A 24,351-nucleotide genomic window follows, 5' to 3' on the forward strand; every position below is an offset into this window, starting at 1 on the left:
GCCCTGTTCCAGCGATCGTCGTAAACAGAGACCCCACTTGTTTCGTTTATCTACAGTTGAAACGACTTTTTACGAAGCTCTCTTCCTCGAGCGTAGAGGCGCTCAGGCACCAGGCTCGCCCCAGTGTGCTCCGCGAGTTGTCCAACAACAAACCCCTGTGGACAACCGTCCGTCTACTTTTACCTGACTCGAGTCGAGTCCCGCAGACATACGCGAGAGTGTCTAGTGAACGCTTCACAGAACGCAAACGCCGTAAAAACGAGCCCGACGCATCGCCTGGATACGTCGTTCACAGGAGCGCTAAGCGCTCCAAGAAGCAGTCGGTTTCTTTTCAGCTGGTGCGGGATCGTTCACTCACGGACCAGGAGGCCCCAAAAGTGCGACTTGTGACGACGTCTGGCAGAACGTCTGCAATACTGGTCACAACGCACGTCGGTTTTGGCTTGGGGTTTCCCAGTCACGCTGCCAGTCATGGTGCGCTGCGTCCACCTGCGACGACCTCGTTCGTGCATCGGGTTCGTGGACGCCCAGCTCATCAGGGACCACAGGAAACTGACACGATGTCGTTCGGATACAGGCGGGACAGGTCTGCGGTCGACCTGTTGTACGCGCCGCTGGTGCTGTGCTCAAGCGCAGCGTCTGCCGCTGCCGGAACGCAGCCCTGGTACGATCCTGCGGGTGGCGTGTGTCGGTGACGTTCACGACCAGTGGTCCGATGTTGACGCTCATCTTCTAGACACGGTGGTACAACCTGATGTGGTGCTTTTCACGGGTGATTACGGGAACGAGAACGTCGCCTTGGTGCGCAACATTGCAGCCTACGCGAGGAGGCGCTCTGGAGCAGCAACTTCAGCGCGCTGCGTTGCCAGTGTGTTCGGCAACCACGATGCCTGGTATACGGCTTCTGCACGGAGACAAGCAGCAGCAGCAGCAGATGCTGCTGCTGCTGCGGGTTTGACACGTCGCTTCGGGGTTCCGTTGTTGGAAACGAAGGTCGAAGGTGCCGTTCGTGAGCAACTGGCTCTACTACGGGAGGTGGATGTGGGCTACGGCGTACGTACCGTTCACCTGGCCGAAAGAGATATAGGTGTACCGCTTTCCATTGTTGGGGGTCGCCCGTTCTCGTGGGGCGGCCCCAACTGGCGTTATCCTCGATTCTACGAGGAATATTTCCAAGTGTCCAGCATGGAGGAATCAGCTGCTCGCATTCGAGCCTGCCTCCGAGCAGAAGTGGAACGCGTTTGGTCCGCACGGCTTGAGCGCCTCGAGGAAGAGCGATCAGGGCAAGCTACCTCCAACCGACATCCGTCGAAGCAAGACGCGTTTGCTCCGGTGCCCTGTCTTGGAGTTCACCAGGTGGTCTTCCTCGCGCACAATGGGCCCTGTGGTCTCGGTGATGAGCCGCATGATATCTGTGGCCGTGACTTTGGCTTCGGCACTGCTGGAGGTACTGGATTCGATACCTCCAGCAAGCTGCAGGGTGACTTTGGGTGCCCGGACTTGGCCGACGTCATTCAGTCGCTGAAAACGAAACCTATGATGGCGATCCTGGACGGAGAAGCCTCCGTTTTTATAGATGTGCCGCTTTGCGTCTTCGGGCACATGCACGAGCAGCTCCAGTGGGATCCACAAGGTTATGGAATCCGCCAAATGGTTGTCGAGAGCCATCATACTGTCTATGTGAATGCGGCTGTGGTGCCGCGCGTTCGTGCTGCTCGAGAAATTGCGGAGCTCAGCGGGCAAGCCAGCCTGGAGCCTGGCGAACAGCCTTTCCATAATTTCACGGTGATCGATATGGAACAACGTGCTTGTCGAGAGACAGAGGCAGCAACCTGCCCAGCGAAGGAACCCGATGATGCGCTCTATCGTGTGCGGAAGGTGTTTCAGGTGTGGCTGTCAGAGAAGGCGCCTCAAACGGCGAGCTACGTAACCTGTCTGTATGAAAGCTCCACAGAATATGGGCAAGACCCGGAATGATTCGCGTATTTTTGGTTAAGGTAGATGCAGCGTGATGAGGAGGCCTCCAAACGGGCCGTGTATGGTGATTCTATTCGCCGAACTTGTATGACAAGCACGACGAATAAACATTGTAAGAATGCAGGCACGTGTAAAGGAAAACGATGCCTAGACGGATGGATGCATCCGGGAATCCATAAGCGGATAAGTGCATGAATCAATGAATACGAACGATGTATGCATGATTGAATGCATCCATCCATACAACCGATGCATCCTGGTGACTCTGGGGTAACGTGGCAACTTGGATGATGATCGAATCCATGAATCAATGAACACGAACGATGTATGCATGATGGGATGCATCCATCCATACAACCGATGCATCCTGGTGACTCTGGGGTAACCTGGCAACTTGGATGATGATCGAATCCATGAATCAATGAACACGAACGATGTATGCATGATTGGTTGCATCCATCCATACAACCGATGCATCCTGGTGACTCTGGGGTAACGTGGCAACTTGGATGATGATCGAATCCATGAATCAATGAACACGAACGATGTATGCATGATGGGATGCATCCATCCATACAACCGATGCATCCTGGTGACTCTGGGGTAACCTGGCAACTTGGATGATGATCGAATCCATGAATCAATGAACACGAACGATGTATGCATGATTGGTTGCATCCATCCATACAACCGATGCATCCTGGTGACTCTGGGGTAACGTGGCAACTTGGATGATGATCGAATCCATGAATCAATGAACACGAACGATGTATGCACGATTGGATGCATCCATCCATACAACCGATGCATCCTGGTGACTCTGGGGTAACGTGGCAACTTGGATGATGATCGAATGCGAAGGAATGCAGAGGCTTTGCGATATCCTCATGCGAATGAATACATCAGTTTTCCCGTGACTTGCCAGAGATGCAGCTTACAAGCTCCTCTTGATAGGTTCAAGAGCTGTCCATGAACATCAGTTTCGACTTCTCGGATGTCGAGTACGGTATCTGGTCGTTGCGTTGCTAGATTGCAACTCTACCACTGGTGTTATCGAACTTGTCTAGACTTTTTGGAACTCAAGAAAACACGTTTTCCCTGGTCGCGTAATACCCTTTAACGATGCGTTCAGTTTGGAACGACACAGGTTGCTGGCATTTTCACCGGAGAACGTTCCTGAGAAACGCTTTCTGTCTTGTTCCGAAGCGTCGCAAAGCTTGACCCCTAAAGTTATGTCCCAGAAAACCGAACACCCGGCGGGGTCGGGTGCGAGTCTTCCTTTGAGGCGCTTCCGCTGCGCTGCGCGCCTTCTTCGATACCCGTTGTCGTTCGACGCTGCCGCACCAAAGCGAACAAAAAACTGCTTCTCGAACGAGAGCACGGTCGCGAAAACCAGGCAACAGAAACAACTATTCAGGCTTCAGTGCTGTCCGTTGGTAAGGTTACGACGTCGCTACAAACGGAACCGGAGCAGCGGTCTTTCTGCTTACCCGGTCTGTAAGCAGTCCGTCAGGGCAGATACCACGACGACGTCTACAAACAGAGCAACACTAGCCGACGCTCATAGTTTGTGCGCTCCTGTGCAGCGTTCAAGCTCATCGTGCAACAAGTAAGCAGTCCGTCAGGGCAGATACCACGACGACGTCTACAAACAGAGCAACAGTAGCCGACGCTCATAGTTTGTGCGCTCCTGTGCAGCGTTCAAGCTCATCGTGCAACAAGTAAGCAGTCCGTCAGGGCAGATACCACGACGACGTCTACAAACAGAGCAACAGTAGCCGACGCTCATAGTTTGTGCGCTCCTGTGCAGCGTTCAAGCTCATCGTGCAACAAGTAAGCAGTCCGTCAGGGCAGATACCACGACGACGTCTACAAACAGAGCAACAGTAGCCGACGCTCATAGTTTGTGCGCTCCTGTGCAGCGTTCAAGCTCATCGTGCAACAAGTCGGCTCTCGTTGCACCGCGTCTACTCGGCTGCTGCTGTGCTGAAAGCGTCCAGCGGTTCCAAGCACAGTCGAATAGCCGATCGAGCTAGGCTTGTTTTCGTTTGACGCTGTGAGCTTTGCGCCTGGTGCTTCCGCAACGATTCGGTGACTGATGAAGACACCAGCTGCATACTGTGGCATTCCACGGGCGCTCGACGTCTCTGCATATGCTGCTGCACGTCTGAGAGAGTTGTGGCGACTGCAGCACGTCGTTCGAGCAGAGCAATGGCCCAACGTGAGCCGTAATAGAGCGCGGGCGGGTCGCTCAACGCGTCGTGTGTTCCAGTTATTGCCGTGGCATGCTCGTCGTCGAACGATGTCTTTCAGCACTCATCGTGTTCCGCGACCCTTCCGACACCTAGCTTGGGTTGAACTTTCGAAACAGCCGGCTGCTAGCCGCCGTTCAAGGCGTTCAAAGCTTACCAAGAAGGAACACTATCGTCGTCGGCGATGGACTCGACGCGCCTACCGAAAGAGCGCCTTTCTTGTGAGAGATCGCTCCGAAGTAACGAGTCCATATGGCTGGCTCGAAACCCATGTCTGGCATGCGAAACGGATGCATATGTTTGAACCGTGCTGGGGCGGTCGACTCGCTTGGGCGCCCTGTGACCGAGGACTCAGAAGTTTCTGGCGCTGCGTATCCCGTGGTCAGTCTGATAAGCGCTGGAGACTCTGCAACGATATCTGCGCTATATATGATGCATCGTGGTATCGGGTGATTGAAATTCCTGAATACGTCGCACGCCATGTCCTACCGGGGCTCGTTGGAGAACGCACTTGGGCACGGCTTTGTTGTCAACCGGTCTGGCTTGGCTTGAAACGACTGGAAAATACCGCTATCTGGGATGAGTCAGGACGGATGATTGCTGCACAGGTGGAGTGGCTCTGGGAACCGCCCTCATTACCGATGTCGTCAGAGTCACGAAGAGAACCGGCTCCAGAGGGTACGCAACCCATGGAAATCGAACAAACCGCAAGCAACGAGTCGGGGCACCTTGCTGGCCATTCGAAACGGCGTCTCTGGGCAATGGTACATCCACTCGTAAAAGACGCTGTTCTGGAGTTGCTGCAAAGGGGCGTATCACGGATGTTGGCTTCCAGTCGACACGAGGCAGCTCCCGCGGAAGTGCATGCCACAACGCTTGATGAACCTCTGGTATCGGGAACGCGCCCAAAGAGGCAGGAGGGAACCAGTGCTTTGCGATGCGCTGCACAAATGGAGCGCTCCCCAGACGCCCAAGAGCACACAAGTACCTGGTCAAATACCCCGGACACTGTGCAGGAGTTACCTGATGGTCTGGTTCGCTTCGAGTTGTACGGGAAGCGCTCCACAGAAGCGCTTCACCGAGCCCTGTTGAACGCCAACGCGCAAGGTCGAGACTGGATAGCATTCAGCCAGCTTGCGTCGCGGCTGGTATCTGCCGACAGCGTCAGCGGACAGAGCGTGTTTCATCTGCATTGCGCAGATCCTCGACTGTTTTACCCTCCTAGAGTCCGAGTACCTGGACAAAGTCTATCGCAGACGCAAGCCGATTACAACTATGATGCCTTCGGGACGTATCTGCGCGCGGCGAGCGACTGGAAACGAAACTCCAGCCTGCCGGCCGCTATGCACGCGAGAACGCTCTTTGATACCACCTGGCGCAATGAGCTGGTGCTGAACGGCGTACGCGCTCTACCAGAAAGGTCATCTACTCGTATCCTCAGGTGGAAGCGGCGCCTAGCACGAGCAGAGGCTGCCTTGCAAGCAACGCATAGTCGCCGGCCTGTTGCTGGAACGTGCGCTGCCGTCGTGCCGCGGACGTCATCCACAGCGCCTCCGCTCAAAAAGCGCCGCGTAGAGCCAGCACCTGCCGGGACGTTGTCGTCAAGCGCAGCTCTGGAAGCATCACGCGTGCTTGCAGGTGAAGCGCTCAGTGGATTGGCTGCTGCGCAGGCCGGTGAGCACTCGACTTTGCTGCGCATACCCGTCGTGCTGCTGCATCGTCCAGCACAGGCGAGACGTCGATGGGACTCGGGCTGGGATGTGCTGCTCCCCAAGCGTTGGGCGATGCCGTTCTGGAGCTCCCTGTGCTACGCGGGTGCTCGCGGTGTTGGTCTACGAGAGCGACGCTACGTCTATCACGAATCGGGCCGCTGTCATTTCCCAGAGGACTTTCCGGAGTGTAGGGAAGCGTACACACGCTGGGCTCAGCGCGACATTGAACGCGCTGCTGAGCAATGGAAACGAAGACCTCCGAGCAAAAGAGTGAATTTTACCCTGTACAGAGTACCGGAGCCTTTTGGTGTCGCCGATTGGCTCACGACGTCACTCTCTTCGGCGGGTAACGCGGCAGGAGCTGCCACCGCTGCTGTCGCTGGTGAAGAGTTGCATGTGCTTCGTTCGCGACAGGCCTTGATCGCACACGATGCGTACCAAACTGCATCGCATTCCGAGCAGCATCCCGTGTCCAGAGCTCGTTATCTTGTTCGAGTTCGTTTGCATCCGATCGGGCGAGCACCGCTGGCGACCAACGCTCTGATATGTTTGCCGCATACCGAGGACCTGGGCCTGGACGCCAGCACTAGTCACGCTCGAGTCGATGCGGTTCGGGAACAGCGCCCAGTGCCGGTCATCGAAGAACCTCGGGGTACGCACAACGACCACCAGTCAACAAGACAGGTCATCGGGCGACTGACCTGCAGTCAGTATTCGTGGAGCGACGGTTGTGTACGTGCATATGGTTTCGTCGATGTGGATACCCTGAACGTATGTGCTGGTTTCGGATCTGCCAGCCAGAGACGCGCTGAACACCCGGTGGTGCTGGTACGCAACGTCACCAGCCGGGTGTATCGTTGGGCTCGACTCGAGCCGCTCTTCGACGAGGATACATAGCGAGAAGTTTCGCATGAACGTTGTCTATCGCAGCTGCGCTGGATGCGAGCAGAGGCAACGAAGCAGTGCACGCTTCCGTGGCTTTGACCAGTTCTTGAACCGTTCGGTACAACTAGCTCGCAAAAACACTGCACATCGCGTAGCTTCATTTGCGTCATCGCCAGAGCGCCAAAACCGGTGCTACCACGCCTTGCGCCCTTTTACGCCCGGTGCTTTTCATCGCGCTCCTGACCTGCCATACTATCGCTCGTTCGGATGCTGTGCAGGATCACATCGCGACTGCTCTCTTGGAATTCACCAGCCATGAACATATCATCTATGATTTGATACACGTTCGGAAAGTTGAATATGAGGTCTAGCTCGCAGACGTTCCCAAAATACCGATCGAGACACTCGACGAGCAAGTGGATCATATCGAGGGCGAGCAGCTCATTAGCCTCTCCGGTCGCCAAAGACTCTGCATCTATACAGAGTATGATGTACAGGGCCGCATACCGGCGGTAGACGAGGCGATCTCTGTACTGTCCCGTTGTATGGAGCCGAACAGCGTCCGACACCGTTGGCTGCACGCCGTTTGTTTTGGAGGAGGCCGCACGCTGGCCCGCTACGGCGTTGTAGTAGTCGACTACATTGGACCAGTTGGGATCTCGCAGCAGCACCAGGTTCATCATGTCTCGAATGATGCGTTGCTTTTCCGCCTGGGTGAAAGATTCGAACCACTTTGCTACACGGACTTTGCCGTGGCGGCTCATCATTAACAAAAACCGAAACGTCATTTTTTCGGAACGATACTAGGACGCTGCTGCGGGTGCTTGCTCGTCCTGCAGAGGCCTTTTGTGCGGTCCCGCAGAGCAGTCTGTGTCACGTTCGCTTCCACAACCTGCAGCCACCCGACGGGAGTGAAGGCCGAGCAGGCGAGCGCGCAAAGCACAGGTGCGTCCAAGAGCACTATTTGGTACGTTCCTCGAAACCGGATGTAAACGAACAATCCAGCTTGTGACGCTAACACCTCGAGAGGCCAACGTGTTTCAAACGTGTAGCGAGGCACGTCTCTGCATGCACCCGGAGTTGCGTTCGGACTGGAGAGCGCCGTATCCGACGCTGCGCGAAAACACTTGTCCACGTGGCTGCTGCGACATGAAGGTGCTTGGACGCAGTGCGTTTGACAACCACAACCGCCTAATGGAAGCATCACATAAGATTCTGCATATAGAACAATGATCAGAAACGAATGAATAACTAGCAACGACATAGTGATTTTTTGTCGCTCTACGGTAAACGTTTAAAGGGAGAAGAGCTTTCGGTATTTTCGACAGTTTACCCTATGAGCGGAAGGTCCCGCGAGCCGGACGAGTCTGTCGGGCTCCTGCTTCATGCTCCATACAGTGCCGAGTGCTGTCGTGAGACCTGAGCAGTTCGTCCGAAACGCAGTTTATTCTGGGACTGGGAGCGGGTAGATTTCATTCGGGCGTCGCCCGTATTGCAGTAATCGTCTAGTATATCGCTTCGCGCTGCCGCAGGCAGCAGGTCTATCAGCACAACTTGCAGGCTCCCAGAATGATACCGAATGCCGATTCGGTCTTGAATGAACCATCCCTCGAGCTGACACCCTCTTTGGTATGGCAGAGCCGTTCTGCCTCCGTGCTGCATCTGCTCCATCTGAAAAACAAACGCGCAAAGGTGGGTGCTCAAAGCAGACTAGGTGCCCAGTGGAACATACGAAACGGCCAGTATATGCCAGAGGAAGTACAATTGATGGAACTTGGAGATAGGGTGCAGCAGCAAGATGGACGCTTTCTCACTTAACAATATCCATCCCGTATTCTGGGATCCCTAGTCCAGCGAAATCTCCGAATCAAAACATGGAGTGATGCGCGACTGGCGGCGACGTTGATAAACTAGGCCTCTTCTCAGCGCTCAACGGACGACACATTCCTGGTGAAAGGTTCGTACGAATAGTGCGTGTTTGAGATACCTGCAGCTCACATACTTGAACGTGCGACAAATATGGTCACAGGTGTGTGCTAGTTAAGGTGTTTCCTTGTGTTTTCTGCGACTCAACGCTAACTTCCGACGGCTCGTTCACCTAGACGCCTGCGTCAGTGTCGCTCAGCCAGGTAAAGCGTGTGTGTCTGTGTCTGTGTGTGTGTGCGCGTGTGTGAGCACATGACGCGTGCACTAGGGCAACTGGACGACACAGCTGCAGCGCCCGACACGCTGAGGCGTCGGCATGCGCGCTACATTCCACAGATAGACTGGAGCGAGTCGCCTTTGGAAGCGTCGACGGACTCGTCGGCCTCCGAGTCGGATCGTGCAGTGCGCTCTGCAGCATCGGTCGTGTCAGTCGGCAGCAGTTACGGTACCGGTAATGGTGCAGGGCGCACAGCGCTCACGGATAGCATGGTAAGCGAACTGGTTGAGCAGTGGTCTCTGCGCAGGCCGCTGCAGGCGAGCGTCCAAAACTCGTCACCAGCTCGTCGGCACTGGAGCGAGGCTCGTCAGGTGGAGGTGTCGTACTTTATAGCGCCCGAGTTGTTTTCAAACCGGGACTTGAACTTGCGACCCGGCACGAGACAAGTCGGGTGTTGTCTTTCGTGCCTGCAGCGGCATGCTGAGAGTCAGCAAATCAACATACCGTGAATGTATTCGATGATCTTCACGAGTCTTTGCAGTCGCAGGGCCCGCTCGTTTTCATGTCGTGCATGGTACTTGCTGGCGCTACCATGACTGTGCAGACATCGCACGGTACTTGCGAGAAGGCACAAAGGCAGTAACGACTGCGTTGATAGATGGTGGATCGCTGCAAAGTCCAAACCTGGCATTGCTCGCCTATAACAAGCAGCAGGCGAAATCGTCTGTAAGAGGCATGGGCAGACGGAGCATTGCGAGGGAATGCGGACATTGGCAAAGCAAAATGAAAGCCAAGTCTATCCATCCTGTGATGCGTTGGATACATACCCAGCTGTTGCTGGAAGCGACGCTCGGTCTTGTCTTCTCGTAGTGCAGCAACCGCAAACGTGTACGGCCTGTTTGATAGCTGTTAACAAGGGTATGGTGCGCACCCTCTGGACGTTGGAGCTGGAAACGGCAGCGTATTCTCAAGACGACGACGGAAATGCGAGCCTCGCTCTGAAGGAGCGACCTCAACGGCACTCTTTTAGACTCCGAGTCGATACCTCTCTTAAGCGGTCGCATAGAGGCTGCGAGAGAAAATCGCTGGACGTGTTCCCGGAATCCAGTGTTGGAACGGAAACGAGAAGTAGACGCCATCCTGCAGGTGCGTATCCCTGTGGGCATCGATGACCGTACCGATATGCCTTGGTGGGAGTGCGCGTTCACCGCGCCGCAGCGCACCGTTGGTGCAGTTCCAGTCGACCAGAGCGCATGCGTCGCAGCGTGAGACCCCCGTGCACCGAGCTGAGCATCCGGAACCGCAACGTCCGTGATCCGGTATGCAGCATGCCCTGACAAGAACGCCTGATCCGATCTGCGCTAGTAACGGATGGATGTTTGGAGGACCCGTGCATCATCACGGGTAGCGTTCGACAGCATCGTGCATGCGTTTCGGTTCGCACTGAAACTGCAATGTAGCTGGGGCAACTGCTCGACGATAGCGACACACACGGGTCGGTAAACGTGCCGCGTGTTTCCCGAGTTTTGTTTATTTTGTATCTGAAACAGAGCATGGGGCGCTGCACGCTTCATGTGTAAATTCGGATGTAGCTTCTATGGATCTATCTTGATGACGGTCTGGGGATTTCTCCCGTACCATAGCTTGACGTGGAGCGCAGCAGGCGCCGACTTCTAAGGGGGTTCTGGAGCTTGCGCGGCATCCATCCAGCTGAACACCTATTTACGGCCTAAGATGGAGGAATCTAGCGGTGCTAGTTTGGGATGCGCAAAGGCTATCGGTTCATGCACCCGAGGCCTCATCTGCGGCTGTGCCAGATTGAAATGCGAAACTGCATTGCTTGCTCGGTTCTTTTCCGTCGTTTTCTCGCCCAGCCTCACGCGGTGTACATCCGCTACATTCGAAGCGGAGCAACAGCGGCTTACGAATGCACGCGTCGGTTCAGGATCCGGAGTCGTCTTGTCCGAGTGGCTCCTTGGACGCGTCACCGTTCCATTTCCGCATGCCATCGGAATCGAGATAGCTCGCGATGCCCCTGGAAACCAATTCCAAAATTAACCGATACCATTCCCGAGTTCATACAATGAAGCTTCGAGCCTGCTCCTCTCGTTACGTTTTGCATGCTCAAATCACACACGCTCCAAGTATTCGATTTCTCTGTTTCAAGGTCGCTCGTGGGCGGAGCATGTGGCGCTCCGGCACCGACCACGAAAGAGAATCGGTGTCATCTGCTTGGCAGCTTGTTGACCAGCGTATACCGCAAATTCAGTCAACCTGTAACGTCAAATGAGAGAGATCGAATGCGTTCGAAAGACAGGTTCTCGCTTTTCTGTGGTCGTCGTCTACGCGGGATTCTACAGTACCATGACGCCTCTGACAGCGTATGCTCCAGGATGCTCCAGTCGGTTGCGCTTGCCCGCAAGAGGTTTTCTGAGTCAGACCTGACTCATCTACGGGATCGCATCCAGTGGAGCGTGTGGCATCGCTTTGCATGAGGCGAGCGTTGTCGGACGGGAGTCTCTCGACCTGTTCCCTGGTCTGGCGTCGCCTTCGAGGCCTTGGTGCATCATGGAAAACATCGCGCTCCACGAACCCGCTATCGAGTGGACCAGCGTGCGCTTCCACGCCCAGCAGACAGCGTCCTCGACGCTGGGAGCGCCCTGAGGAAGCCCCTGATCGTAGAGTACGGCACGAGACGCAGAGACGCGAGGCGGGTATCGAGGATAGCCTGCAGTGCCTGCCACGAGCGTGTACCGTGCGATGACGCAAGCGTTGACGCGCCACAGGGCAGCCTTCTCATGAAGACGTGTGGTCTGCATATCGTTAGACCTGAACGCAGCCACGTGTCGTCTCTGCGAAGGGCGTCTCCAGGTTGTCTGGCGAAAGGATGAGAGTGGCAAGCGAAACGTCGATCACAACTTTTGCCAGTGCACGGCATGCGTTGACAACAATCGGCAGCTACGACACCGGGATTTGAACACCACCACCTATATCCATCGACTGCTATCGACGGAGCTGGCGGCAAAGGGGAGACCAGCGTGTTTACACCCGCAGATTCGAGGAAACACAGGGAAACATTCTTGGGGAAAGAGGCCACAAACGCTGGTGCGCATAGGAATAGGACGAAACGAAAACCTCGGTGCGTACGTCTTTATCAGTGGATCTGTTCTATCTGGTACTGGCGTGAATGCCAGGCCACCGCGCGGCACCTCCATTCCCTACACTGAGGCATACAAGCACGTCGCTTTGGGCGTGCTGAAGTCCGCTCTTCCCTGTCTCTTGGAAACAATGTTGCTCCGGGGTATTCTGGTTCCATGTATTGATCATCCATCAATAACAAAGCAGGTTTCCTGGTGATGCGCCTTCCACTACACCAAACCGGACAGTGCTCGCGTACAGTGTGCCACCTGAATGAACGCGAAAAGCTGGACCCCCTAGATATCGTTGGATGCACGAATCTCGCCCCTGCCTTTGCCAGCAAGTCTCGACCGGAGCCCATAGTGAATGGAAATTTCCGGAGTGTTGTTGTTGTTGTTGTTGTTGTTGTCTGCTTCCAAGCTGTCCACAGCAACTGCGCATCCGGGTTGATCCAGTTTCCATGTATCCATCGTATGCCATTCAGAGCGTATCCTGGAGGCAGCGCGTGTCGGTCTCGGTCGTTTCAGTGCAGCGGCGTCCCGCCTCGGGGCGCTGGAGTCCCTTTCGTGCTTCGAGATCGACGCGTCTTATCACATGCATCCGGATGCAGCTATGGCGCCCACATCTAGAAAACGCAACGTCGTTTCACTCTAGACGCTTCTGAGATCCGCCGCCAGCTCCTGTTCAGAAGACTCCTATCTGACTGAGGCTCGATGGATGCAGCGACCCGCCGGTTGGCGAACTTCCCACGAGCGCCTGCTGCGATGCTGCTTGCGCCAACACTGCCACTGTTGGCGTACGGCGATGCACTGCGCTAATCCACGCTTCCTCGGGAGACGAATCATGCAACTTTCACGCTTCTTCACAGACGAGACGAAACTTTGCGAATACATAGGGGTAATGTGCCTGATACCAGTTCCGGAATGTCGAGCGAACGAGTGGAGTGCCCGTCGCCCACGAAGCCCCTTTGAGGACAAAATGCTTATCATCAAAAAAATCCGCCGAATATTCCGGATACAGCGGTGAAGGCTGGAAACGCTCTCGGTCCAGCGGCTCAAAGAGGGACTCGGTCCACTCCCAGCCGTTGCCAACGAGGTCACAGACACCCCATCGCGAGCAGTTCGGTGATTCATAGGTGCTAATCGGGCCCCAGTGCCGGAAGCCGTAATTCCCGTCAGCCGATGACTCCGAGGACTCGTCGCTATCGAGGGCGCTGTCGGGATAGGCACCTTCAGCGAGGTGCTGCCACTCGGCCTCGGTAGGCAGCCGCCATGTCGCTGCCGGGTGTCGCTGGTTTCCGAGCGCCCCAGAGACCCAGTTGGCAAAGGCGCGGGCCTCAGCCAGCGTCACATACACAGGCCAATGGTTTTCGACACAAGCGGGTTCCCCGAGCGCGTGCTCCCCCAGTCGACCGTCGGGGTGCACCACATAGCATGCGGGCCCGCTTTGCTGCTGTCCAGAGCGGTTCAGGGCACGCCAGAACTGCGGCCACTGTCGCCCAGATCTTGCACACCACTGCCGATCGCTTTCATTCAGCCAGTAGCGATCCAGTTCACGATAGCCACCGGCCTGAACAAAATACCAGTACTGTAAGTTCGTTACGGGGTATCTCTGCACGAGTAGCGAGCGCGGAATCTTGCGCTGTACGCGAGGCAGCTCATTATCCCAGGCAAAACGCAGGTACGGTTCAATCACCTCGTGTGGGTTGCGTCCCAGAGAGACGATGCCGTCGCTCTCGACACGCTGCGTAGCGCCAAGCGGCGGGTACGACGAGTTCTGGTCCATAGGTAAAGCGTCGGCGCTGGCGAGACTCTGCATTTGCTGTCGATATTCGGATATCCAGAACGGTCGCATACAGTAGCCGTTCAGCTGATGGAGCATGTACAGGAGGGTTTCGGTGTGCATCCACTCGTGTTCCGCGATGGTCATCAGCAGCGTGTAGCACGAGCTTGGCGGCAGCACCTGGTCGTCGACTGACTCGCTCCAGCGCCGTAAACGATAACTCAGATCCTGCCGAATATAGTCTCGATAGGCAGCAACCTGAAAGACTGGAGGCCACTCTTCAGCGGTACTCGGCACCTGCGAGTGCCAGTGGCAGCGCGTGGGGTCGTCTACATCCGGATCCATGCCGCGCTCGAAAAGTTTCGCGAAAGTGCTCAACATCTCGAGTGTGAGCGGGGGTTGTATGGGCAGCGCGTCTTCAGGCAGCAGTCTTGAGTTGTAGCGGTTCCAGGCGAACGCTGGCAAATGACCCATGTAAAAGAGAAACGGATGCCGCAAGTCGATTGGTTTCAATAGCAGAATCTGGGTCACAGACGTAGCTGGGAAGGTTCCAAAGACAGCGTCTACCTGCTTCCAAGCTTCTGTTAGTGAAGCTAGAGCCGCCTCAATAGCGCGACGCTCTGAAAATAGCTTTCCCGTCTCGAGGGCGTGTTCCGAGTCAACGACGGGCAGACGCCCAACGCCCGAGAAAGGATTGAGCGGACGCCAGCCTCGCAACAGTGCTGGACGTGTCGTAGCGTCAAGCGTCCCGTCCAGTAGCGGCTCGTGAACTGCAGCAGTTGAATTCAGCATGGATAACCAAGAGTGGCCACCTGAAGCCGTGCCCAGCGATACGCACCGCACAGAATAGCAAAAAAGCTCCTCTGCTGCTTTTGGACGCACGAACGCTCGACTGGAGCAACGGCGGGCGCGCCCCCGTGGCGATATGTGCTCGTCGTGCGCAAGCGCCCGGCGACTACAGGCGACAGAAACGTGTGCGCTTGCGTTTCTAGGGAATGTTGCGCTTCGGGATATCGCTCAAGGATGTGATGTGTCGACCAGTAGGATGGAAAGGGAGTGTCGAAGAAGCGCCAGCTTCGCCCGGCCGGAGATTCGCTTTACCGTTATGCATCGCAACACGAGTACTCTATACGCTTGAGATCCTTCTTCTCGAATGAGAGGAGAGAGCGCTTCCACCGCTAATCCCAGCACTGCCACCATCCGAGCAGCGAGGTATCTGTGCAGTTCTCGATGCACCAGAGCGTCTGCCTGCACCCAAAGCGTGATGATCATAGCTCGCACTGAACAGCGCACAATGCACAGAATTCCGCCAAGTGATCCTGAACATGGCATTCGAGCTGCCTTTTCCAAGTCCAAGTGACGGCTTACATGCACGCACACGTAGGGTGACGCGTTTATCCGCCGCTCGCTCTCATGTATTCCAATGAGAACACGACCACAGGATGCGCCATTCGGCCAGGGGTGGCTTTTCCATAAAACACCGCCGTCACACACAGTTCTTACCGCGACTCGACGCCTCAGCACCAACTAAGGCACTGTACCAGCCGAGCCGATAGCCACGAACAGTGAGCGGCAGACGTTTGTACAGCGCCTGCTCTGGGGTAGCGCCGCTCTGCACAGGCCGGCGAGGAAGCCCCACTCATGCCGCTCCCGCAAGTCGCTCAGCGTAGATACGAGCAGCCTGTGTGTCCAGGTCCTGTCTCCCTTTCCGTGTGATGACGCGACCGCCCGCTTCCTCGTCTCTAGCTACGAGTCCAAGCCTCTCCAGTTCTTGAAGACAATATCGGATAATTCCGCGCGACCCTGTGGCAAAATGAGACGGTCGCGGACCGTTCCTCTTCTTACCCCCGTACTTGCGGCTGTACGCTCCGACACCAAGATTTTGCCGCAAGTAAACCTGGCGCGCAAGAGCCGCCATTCGAACGTAGAGCCAGTCTCGATCTTGCGGTGGCATCTCACGCAGGGTACCCGTTTTCACGACGTCCATCCATTCCGGTTCGCGAACTTGACCCTGCTGTTTGAGGTGCGCTGCATAGGATCGAATCAGATGATCAGCTGGCACGTCTTTCAAGGTAATGCCAGACCTGGGCGCCATCACCACTCCACAGTCCGCTCGTTCGTCAGCGAAGAATACGGCTTGATCGCTGTGCTCGAGTGCGGGCCCTGTCGCATGACGGCGTCGACGGCAAGGTCAATCCTGTACGTTTACGGTATATCATGGACAAAATAGACACTCTGGTGCGACGCCTCCGAGGCTCGCCATGGCAGGCGTTTCGTGCAGCGCCTGCGCAGCGTCACCCTGCTGTCTGGCAACGACATGGGAAATGCTTAGCGCCCAAAAACTCTGGCCTACCCGCCGGGCTTCTCCGGTATGTCGTTCGGCATCGCCAGTCGCAGGCCTGTTGATGCCGTTTCTAAGAGCGGCGGGATGTGCAGACGCATTGCGGTCCGGTGCGTACCGGCTCAAATGCGCATCGAGCCGACGCTTCCGATTACGGGGCGGGGCACTCGCCTGAACTGCGGCCACTGCAGCGTATCTCGCGCCGCCGCGAAGCGCATATAGCAGACCTGGTATCCCTTCGGTCTCTGATTATATTTACGTCAACGTCTGCACGGAATATGACCCTGGGATACGCCGACTATGATCGCGTCTGTCGGGTAGCCGCGGTCGCTTGTGCTGCTCGAACTACCGGGCAGTTCCTACTGCACCCCTGTCAGTATAAATGGAAGAGGTCCTGTAGTATGAGCGGAAACTTTCAATTTTGGGTCACGTATCAATGTCATCAGTACGAGTCTCTGTGAGCTTTTTCCGTGACTGTGTCTTTTCCTCTTTCAAATCTCCGGTTCTATATCCGGCGATCCCTCGACCTCCTCCAGCTCCAGTATCAGCAGGCGAAGGATGCAGGCTTTGACGTTCAAATCCTGCTTTCGCCACTTGCAGCAGTTGTCGATGCTCTGGATGCCCAGACGCTGGTTGCGATCTACGCTTTGCACGCCATTCTCTTCCTCTAGGTTTACAGCATCGGTGCGCTCTTCGCAAGGGTGGCACTTGGCTCTGGTCCGCTGTTGCCATACGTCCAGCACACCTTCTCCGGACGCTGTCCTGTGGCTTGTGAACGCTTGCTCCATCGCTCGATCTATGGCCTTGACGCGAATAGAAAAGTCGTCTCGATGCCGTGCACTGGTTCCGTGCCCAGTGCCGTACCGGCGGATCATGGGGTTCTTGTTCGCCATCCGCTATGCAAGTACGCCGTCGGCTGCATACTCAAAGGCACGCCGTTCGATTCAGTGGAGGATTTGCGGAACGCGATGTTGTCCGTGATGAAACAAATGCCGAAAAGAATATTCAGAATGGAGTACATGTCTGGAAATTTCTAACCGTCTTCGCTCCCTTCATACAAAGCCTTGACGCACGTTCCGCTAGAAGCAATCATCATGATGACTCGCATCCGAGTCCAGGACCCTTTTCCATGCAAACAGAAGAGACGATATCCTCTGGTGCGCATCTTAGGGGAAGCATCATGCTGTCGATGACGCCAGTTTCGTCGATAGCCACAAGAAGAACAGGAGGGCTTGTCTTTCGAACGAAATCTATCAATAATTCGACATCCCAAGTTCATGGAATGCTTGGCATATGCTGGTGAACAAGTCGTCATCGGACGACAATCGAGTATTTTCTTCGTCAATGTAGCAGCGGGATCTGCTGCGCCCATCAGCTCCCCCGAAATACAAAGATCGGAAATTTGAAGCATGCATGGTTTCATCATTCTACACGTAAGGAAGTCAGAAGCGTGATGGCTTGTGCGTATGCACAGCGTCATGATATGAGTTAGGCTATGAGCTCGAACTCAACGGCGTTATGCAGCATCTTGGACGACATTGACCTAACGAATTCGAGCTGCAAAGCGTCACACAAGGCACCCCTAAAAGAGAACCGAGCATCCTAGAACTTTGTATGCATCCGTAAGCCCAGAGTGCTACAGGGTGAATGTCGAGTCTGTATACCTGTAAAAAGGTTTCGAGGAAGAAACGCAAGACAGGAGTCGGGTGAGCGCTTGCGTGTCCCTTTTTCTCATCTGGAACAGATATGGACTTATCGATCCCATGCGGGGAACAGTTTGCTGCCGGACGCCGCGCCGCCCTGCAATTTGCACCAATCGGAATGTCCATGATTTCCAGGATCGACGCGGATCCGTGACGGCGCTCGCTGCGGCGTCGCTGCGCGCTGCGTCGTTCTCCGAAGGATGCCTTGCGGGAAGCGCTCTGCTGGTGCGGGACCTGGTGCAAGGGACCATGGTGCGCTCACATGGACTGCGTAGTAACACCCGCGACAAGTTCGCGAAACCGTTTCGAGGTCATGGGAAACCTTTGCCCTCCAAGTACTTGACCACCTACAAAGTCGGGGAGTACGTTGACATCGCAGCTGACTCGTCGATTCACAAGGGCATGCCGCACAAGTTCTACCACGGACGCACTGGGCGCGTGTTCGATGTAACACCGCGATCCATCGGGGTCGAGGTCAATAAGGAGGTGAACGGGCGGATCCTAGTGAAGCGCATTCACGTACGGGTTGAACACGTGCGACCGTCCCGCTGTCAGGAGGCTTTCAAGGCGCTCGTGCGAGCCCGGGACGCTGCGCGCAGAGCTGCACGAGCAGCCGGCGAGCCCAAGGTTATACACGAGAAGCGACAGCCTGCTGGCCCGCGACCTGCACGTGTCGTACAAGTGGGTGCAGGCGGTATCAAGCACCTGGAAGCAAAGCCGTATGAGTTCATCTGCTAGACGTCGTGCTTGCAACCTGGCACCGCACCGGTGGCCGTGCACACCGCTCAAGTCAACTACACTTGTGCGTTTTCTAAAGAGTAAGCGGCAGCTTGAGTATGCGCGAAACGGCAAGTCTGTGCTCGAGAACGAATCGATGACGAAGCGCAGACCTCATCCAAACGGACTCTTGGTCGTATATTTCGCAGGTAAACGATGATCATCGCATCTTGGTCCAGTATCGTTGTGCATTTCCAAAACGAAATAGGTCGTGCCGGGCTCTTCTGCAACAGCTCACGATCCCAAAGTCGTCGTCTGCTTGCGCTAGCATAAAACGATACGCGACGCTTGGAAGACTCGCTCCCAGTGGGCACTGGAAGCGCTCCACAGGTGCCGCGACAACATCTATCCACCGCTTGCTGTTCTGGGACGCCATACGCACCGGTTACGTACCTCGAGCTTGCATTCGTCCGAGAACCTCGATATCTCTCTGTACAACTGGACGCTTGCTCCCTACTTGCATGCAAGCAACCAGTGCTTGTGCAGCACCGCCAGCCGGAGCATTCATGCACCCTGCGTATCGACTCGAGGCACTGGGAGCAAGCCTGCCAGCCAGCGAGCAAGCAGTCGAGAGACTGGGATTTTCTCGCATCGCAGATCGACTCATGGAACAGGTATTCTTCGGATGCGCCAATGCTGGCGACAGGCAGGGAAGCAACCAACCTACTTTCACAGACGCTTTTGGGTTGCACTGAACCAGGACTAGTCCTCGCATCGAGGACAGAGGTTCCATAGATCCAGCGACAGCCGCAGATCATTGGCGCTCCCACCGAGCGCCAATGATCTGCGGTATCGACTTGCTGGCACTTCAGGGTTCAGACACGAAAACTTACGAAACGTCGACTAGTTTCAAAGCCAGGGAACAGTTCATCGACCACTGAAGCTTAGGACTATGTCCGTCTTGAGTTTCTGGACGGGCTTGATAGCGCTCGTACTGTTGGTGGTTCTCGTGCGACACCAGCAGCGACAGCGTTCCGCGAGACAGCCTGGGATGCGTCCGGAACGACGCAACGAGCCTGCCTACGTCGCCAGTACGAAACCGGTGACCCACCAGGCGGCAAATATCGCGGTCAACCGAGCCGAAACACGAACAAAAACGGTGTACACCACAGAGGAGGTTAGTAGACACTGCACACGCGAATCGCTTTGGCTCATCATCGACGGACGCGTCTACGACGTTACGAGTTACGTCGATCATCATCCTGGCGGTGACGCCATCTTCCGCAACGCTGGGCGAGATTCTTCGGCAGGGTTCCATGGAGACCAGCACCCAGAAAAGGTTAACGAAATAATACCCGATTTCTATATCGGCGACTTGAAGCAGTGACTTTGGTCCGGTTCAAAAGCACGACTTTAGCCAGTTTTCGTCTGGCTCTGGAGCGCAAGCACTTAGAGGAAACGGCATGCGTGACTTGGCAAAGCCGCTCACGGGGGATGCGCTTGCTTTCGAACGAGCCGGGATCATGCACTGGTCGCGTCCTCTGTCGAGTCGACGCCCTGCTTGTCGCTTTCGTTGAAGCGCTGTGCTTAACACGCGTCCATGAGGAAGTTCTTTCGAAGGTTCGTATTCCAGCCATTCCATCGCTGCGACTGATCAATACATATCATGGAAACCGATGCTACTGGTCGTCGGAAATGAAGCGAACGAGAGGAACACAGAGGCGAACCTCGAAGCCGACACAAGCCGTCTCGCAAGAGCGCTCAACGTCGTTTATTGTATGGATTCCGTAGAGCATGCAGTCGAGCGGATCAGCGGCAGGGCTGCAGCGAGATAACTTTTTATGGTGTCGGATCGATGCATGGAATTCGAAAAAACCGACTCGATGCACAGTTCCGAAAAAACGGCAGTCAGGAAAGTGTGCACGACTCCTAGTCCGATCCGATGGGTTGCAGGGAACCCACAGATCAGCGTTGCGGTCGGAGATCATGAGTCGTTCAAGAGATTCGCCGAGTGCCGAGCCTATGGTCGGCACCTGTGGCGTGCACAACGCCATGTCCCTGCTCTGGTGCTGTGTGCGGAAGGCCGCTTCGAGCCTCATTGGCTACTATCGCATGGAATCGAAAGCAAAACAGCGCAAACGGTGACAAACGGTGTGCGTCACGCGCCAGCATACAGCGTGTGCGTTCGCGAAAACGTCAGCGCTCACAGCGCTCGTTGAATATATCGCTTGGAACCGAGGCGACCTCGTTTCTCTCGCATTCGGCGGTTCGAAAACCACCAACAGATTTGCTTGCGAGTGAGTCCTGTACTGTTGACTAACTGCTCACGCTCTGCTGCTGATGGATAGATGCTGACGCATTCGTAATGCTGGATGAGGATAGCTTCAGCGTGTCGCGAGAGTTTGTGGCGCTCGCTACCAACCATGCCCGTCCCAGAGCCCGTGCTCAGCTGCTCCATCAGAAACCCCTCACCGTAGCGAGCAAGTACCGTCCTGAAGAACGCACGAGCAGTACGCGATCTGGTTGGCGGGATCGTCAGCTGCTGCTGCTGCGCGAGATCCTTCTGATCAACAGATTCTGAGATCTGGGATGCTACGCTTGAGCGCTCATCATCCAAGCCGGGAGCTTCCCGCGGAGTGCACAGCTCCACAGCCGACGATGGAAGCGCTTTCGAAAGCGGCCGCCGGAGGATTCCTTGCTCCGGGTTGCGAGCATTGAATTCCGTTGCATGGATGCCCCCGAGATACCCCGTACGATTTGCAGCAGATGTGGCTCCAGCGGGTAGACGCTGTACCGCGGACCCATGGAAGCATGCATCCGTAGTGCCAAGCGCTCCCCGATAGACATCGCACACGTCTTCATACCAGAACGATTCTCCGTCGTTGGCAGCGTCTCCGAAAGCTTCGACATGCCACGGCAACGGTATCCGTAAACCAAGCGCTGCTCCAGATGCTGCTACCGCGTTTCGATCGCTTCGGCGTGCAGCATCCGAGGAGTCGGCCGTCTCAACAAAGCGCTGTGTCGATGCACTGAGATGCTCCGTCACGACTGGCATCGAAGACGTAGAACAATGCCCAGGCGTGCCTGTCCCTGGATCGTTTTCATCGCGAGCACGCGAAACGGCATATGCTCGGCAAGCACGCTCGTGCATCTGGAGAAGACACTGGCAGCAGGACTCGAACTTGAGTCGGAAACGAATCAGCTGTTGCAAGGCGGTAACGAGTTCAACCAGTGCACCGGAGACGTGCACAGACGCCAACGGGACATGCTCGCTGCATTGCTGGAGTTGCTGGAGCAGTAAACAGGTGGCCTCTCGCGGCTCGCAAGTCGCCAAGGAAGCGAGCGCCCGTAGCATTCGACGAGGAAGCGTACCCCTGAGCAACCATTCCCGGAGGTTCTCGATGCTTGGCGTTGCCTCTGCGGCTGTTGTCCGATCGAACGACGGGACACTCAGGAGTCCACCGTTGCAAATAACGTGTTCGACGAGAGCCTCTAGTTTTTCCGCAGCTGCTTGTTGGACTCGCGCTTCACTTGACGCGGGGTGTCTGGAGTCGGCAGTCGAGTTCACTGCGCTCGGTATCGTGAGCCAGAGCAAGGCCGTCGACGCCGAGGCAGTGTCTGCCGTAGCCTGCGGGTACACGCGACACGTCGCTAGCTGCCAGAGCGTCTCTAGCCAGTTGCTCGTATCTGACGACTGTGAACGACACTGCATTTCACCGTGCCGACTAGGACGCTGGTTCCGGGTTGTCGCCCGAGAACTCAAGCGGCCACCTTGCAGAAAGTTTGGCGGAAAAGTCATTTCCGAGTATTCGTACCTTGGGCCGCTTCCACACGCCTCGTTCAGGTTCTATCAAGTCTTTGGTGAGATCCTTCTCCTCTACATAGCGTTCGGGCTGTGCGGTTACGAGGTTCGGGGTCGGTCGGTTTTTCGGTTTTGTGTCGAACGCAGCGTTGCGTTGACCGGGGCGGGTCAGCGGTCGAACGCTTGCTTGACCAACCTGACGTATCGGTGAAGTTGCTCGCGAGTGCGCTCATGTATTTACCAACTTGCTTGCCTCTATTATGACAAAATCATAACTTGCTTGCTTGCTTGCACGCTACTCGAGCGCAAACACTATGACAGCGTTTTCGCTGCCTCTACCGCGAACCGCCCCCGCGACTGGCAGTACGCTTTTGCGTCCACGAACGGACCCAGTCAGTCAGCGAACAAGAACTTCGCCTCGTCATATGCGGGTCTAGGTATCGTTTCGCTTCATGGACCAGCTGTTCGAGTAGGTCTTTCAGCGAGTCTGGTGCCCACGAGAATCGCCATCCAGATGAACCGCAACAACTGCGGTTCCAAAGTGCGCAGCACCCTCAGCATACGCTGAAACCCAGGTACTGCCCGGGCATGGTGTACCTGATGCGGCTCACCAGTGTGTTTCCTGGACTCGGGAGCCCGTCGACGATGCCCACGCCTCCTCGCGAAAGCGTCAAAAGCGAAAGCGGACATGGACGAGCCGCAACGCCAACACTGTTTACAACGCGAATGCTCGCAGAGCTTCTATCGCCGGCCGTGCCATGAGCGTTTTCGAAAGTTGATAAACCAGTTAGATACTTGTTTCACAGACACACCAGTCTGGGCACTCAACTGAACCTTCACCGCGTCACTTGGGTACGGGTGATCCCAGTGCGCTCTGGCCCAGGCTTCGAATACAGCAACGGCATGCTTCGGAAGCGGGGTTCTTCGGCGCGAGCTCGCCCGAGCAGGTTCTTGCGAGAGCGCTGCTCTCAGCGGAGTCGTTTGATCACCGGATATCGAACGATTCGCATAAGCGTCTCGTCTCAGTATATGTGTGGTCGGAGTCGGTCGTCCCGAGGCAGGGCACGCACATGTCGATGACGGGCATGCCGTGCTCCGATGCACTCCAGCGGCACGCGGAGATTCCCAGCAAGGAACGCCTTCGTGGAGCACACTGGTGCCCGCACAGATACGTAGGCGCTCGATCGGCAATGCCCTGGGCAGTGGTGTCGTTTCCGCAGTCCCGAGGCGCCCAGTCGAGCGTCCGTCGAAACCGTTGCGACTGGGCTCGACCGCAGAGCTTGAAGCTGCGCCCGCCGAGAAGCATGGACGCAGTCGGCCGCGTTGAATGGAGACAACATCAGCCTCATGGGCGGAGTGTTTGCATTCGGTGAGGTTCTGGCCTGCAAGTGCCGACTCCCCAGCTTCGTAACAGATCACATCGCGCTGAAAGTCATCCGAGTTTGCTGACCCGGGCGCAGAGCACAATGCTCGCTCACCAAGAAACAGGAGCGCAGCCTCGACATGAGCGTCGCCGTCATCGTCGAATGCACCACCTGTTCCCGCGTGCTCGACATGGCTCGGCGCTTGCCAGTCACAGACCTCGCTTTCTCTGGACGAAAAACGCAGACCGGGCTGCGCTGGAGCAGATGTTACAGATCCTGCTACTTGATTCGAATCCCATTTCCGCGGTATGTCTTCCGACTTTCTCGTCTTGTAGGTCATGAGGGTTTCGCTTGACCAGCGCTTGACGGCAGCAGTCAAGTTGACTACTGAGTTGACCACTCCGTCTGCGGGTGAGCGCTGTCGACCATGCACTAACCACCACCATCATCATCATCATGATCATAATTGCTCTGGGATGACGTCGTTTTCATGATGACCAGTTCACAACCCTTGCCCGAATCCCTTCTCCTGCTC

At 56.0% G+C, this 24,351-nt stretch overlaps 10 protein-coding genes and 1 non-coding gene across 11 annotated transcripts, besides 2 other annotated features; 6 read left to right on the forward strand and 5 right to left on the reverse strand.

Annotated features, from left to right (window-relative positions):
* Positions 1–471: 471 nt before the first annotated feature.
* On the forward strand, positions 472–1,977 carry CYME_CMR141C (hypothetical protein, conserved; the record flags this gene model as incomplete). Its single annotated transcript, XM_005538376.1, has 1 exon — positions 472–1,977. One exon carries the CDS (start codon positions 472–474, stop codon positions 1,975–1,977), a length of 1,506 nt encoding a protein of 501 aa, XP_005538433.1.
* Positions 1,543–3,456: a sequence feature (possible transcribed region).
* Positions 3,457–4,075: 619 nt separating this feature from the next.
* Positions 4,076–6,838, forward strand: CYME_CMR143C (ribonuclease P protein subunit POP1; the record flags this gene model as incomplete). The annotated part of the gene is made up of 1 exon (XM_005538377.1): positions 4,076–6,838. One exon carries the CDS (start codon positions 4,076–4,078, stop codon positions 6,836–6,838), a length of 2,763 nt encoding a protein of 920 aa, XP_005538434.1.
* A 200-nt stretch (positions 6,839–7,038) lies between these two features.
* On the reverse strand, positions 7,039–7,614 carry CYME_CMR144C (adaptor-related protein complex 1, sigma subunit; the record flags this gene model as incomplete). Its single annotated transcript, XM_005538378.1, has 1 exon — positions 7,039–7,614. The coding sequence occupies one exon, from the start codon at positions 7,612–7,614 to the stop codon at positions 7,039–7,041; it is 576 nt and encodes a 191-aa protein (XP_005538435.1).
* Positions 7,615–9,004: 1,390 nt separating this feature from the next.
* Positions 9,005–9,478, forward strand: CYME_CMR145C (hypothetical protein; the record flags this gene model as incomplete). Its single annotated transcript, XM_005538379.1, has 1 exon — positions 9,005–9,478. One exon carries the CDS (start codon positions 9,005–9,007, stop codon positions 9,476–9,478), a length of 474 nt encoding a protein of 157 aa, XP_005538436.1.
* A 2,024-nt stretch (positions 9,479–11,502) lies between these two features.
* Positions 11,503–13,895: a sequence feature (possible transcribed region).
* On the reverse strand, positions 12,960–14,681 carry CYME_CMR147C (hypothetical protein, conserved; the record flags this gene model as incomplete). The annotated part of the gene is made up of 1 exon (XM_005538380.1): positions 12,960–14,681. One exon carries the CDS (start codon positions 14,679–14,681, stop codon positions 12,960–12,962), a length of 1,722 nt encoding a protein of 573 aa, XP_005538437.1.
* Positions 14,682–15,528: 847 nt separating this feature from the next.
* Positions 15,529–15,984, reverse strand: CYME_CMR148C (40S ribosomal protein S19; the record flags this gene model as incomplete). Its single annotated transcript, XM_005538381.1, has 1 exon — positions 15,529–15,984. The coding sequence occupies one exon, from the start codon at positions 15,982–15,984 to the stop codon at positions 15,529–15,531; it is 456 nt and encodes a 151-aa protein (XP_005538438.1).
* A 212-nt stretch (positions 15,985–16,196) lies between these two features.
* Positions 16,197–17,830, forward strand: CYME_CMR149T. The gene has a single exon (XR_002461606.1). It is a non-coding gene; the product is annotated as a hypothetical transcript (transcript).
* A 352-nt stretch (positions 17,831–18,182) lies between these two features.
* CYME_CMR150C (60S ribosomal protein L21) lies at positions 18,183–18,671 on the forward strand (the record flags this gene model as incomplete). Its single annotated transcript, XM_005538382.1, has 1 exon — positions 18,183–18,671. One exon carries the CDS (start codon positions 18,183–18,185, stop codon positions 18,669–18,671), a length of 489 nt encoding a protein of 162 aa, XP_005538439.1.
* A 931-nt stretch (positions 18,672–19,602) lies between these two features.
* On the forward strand, positions 19,603–20,037 carry CYME_CMR151C (cytochrome b5; the record flags this gene model as incomplete). The annotated part of the gene is made up of 1 exon (XM_005538383.1): positions 19,603–20,037. The coding sequence occupies one exon, from the start codon at positions 19,603–19,605 to the stop codon at positions 20,035–20,037; it is 435 nt and encodes a 144-aa protein (XP_005538440.1).
* An 816-nt stretch (positions 20,038–20,853) lies between these two features.
* On the reverse strand, positions 20,854–22,449 carry CYME_CMR152C (homeobox protein; the record flags this gene model as incomplete). The annotated part of the gene is made up of 1 exon (XM_005538384.1): positions 20,854–22,449. One exon carries the CDS (start codon positions 22,447–22,449, stop codon positions 20,854–20,856), a length of 1,596 nt encoding a protein of 531 aa, XP_005538441.1.
* Positions 22,450–23,193: 744 nt separating this feature from the next.
* CYME_CMR153C (similar to BEL1-related homeotic protein) lies at positions 23,194–24,156 on the reverse strand (the record flags this gene model as incomplete). The annotated part of the gene is made up of 1 exon (XM_005538385.1): positions 23,194–24,156. One exon carries the CDS (start codon positions 24,154–24,156, stop codon positions 23,194–23,196), a length of 963 nt encoding a protein of 320 aa, XP_005538442.1.
* Positions 24,157–24,351: the final 195 nt, after the last annotated feature.

This window comes from Cyanidioschyzon merolae, chromosome 18 (assembly GCF_000091205.1).
Source record: "Cyanidioschyzon merolae strain 10D DNA, chromosome 18, complete genome".
Lineage (NCBI taxonomy): Eukaryota > Rhodophyta > Bangiophyceae > Cyanidiales > Cyanidiaceae > Cyanidioschyzon > Cyanidioschyzon merolae.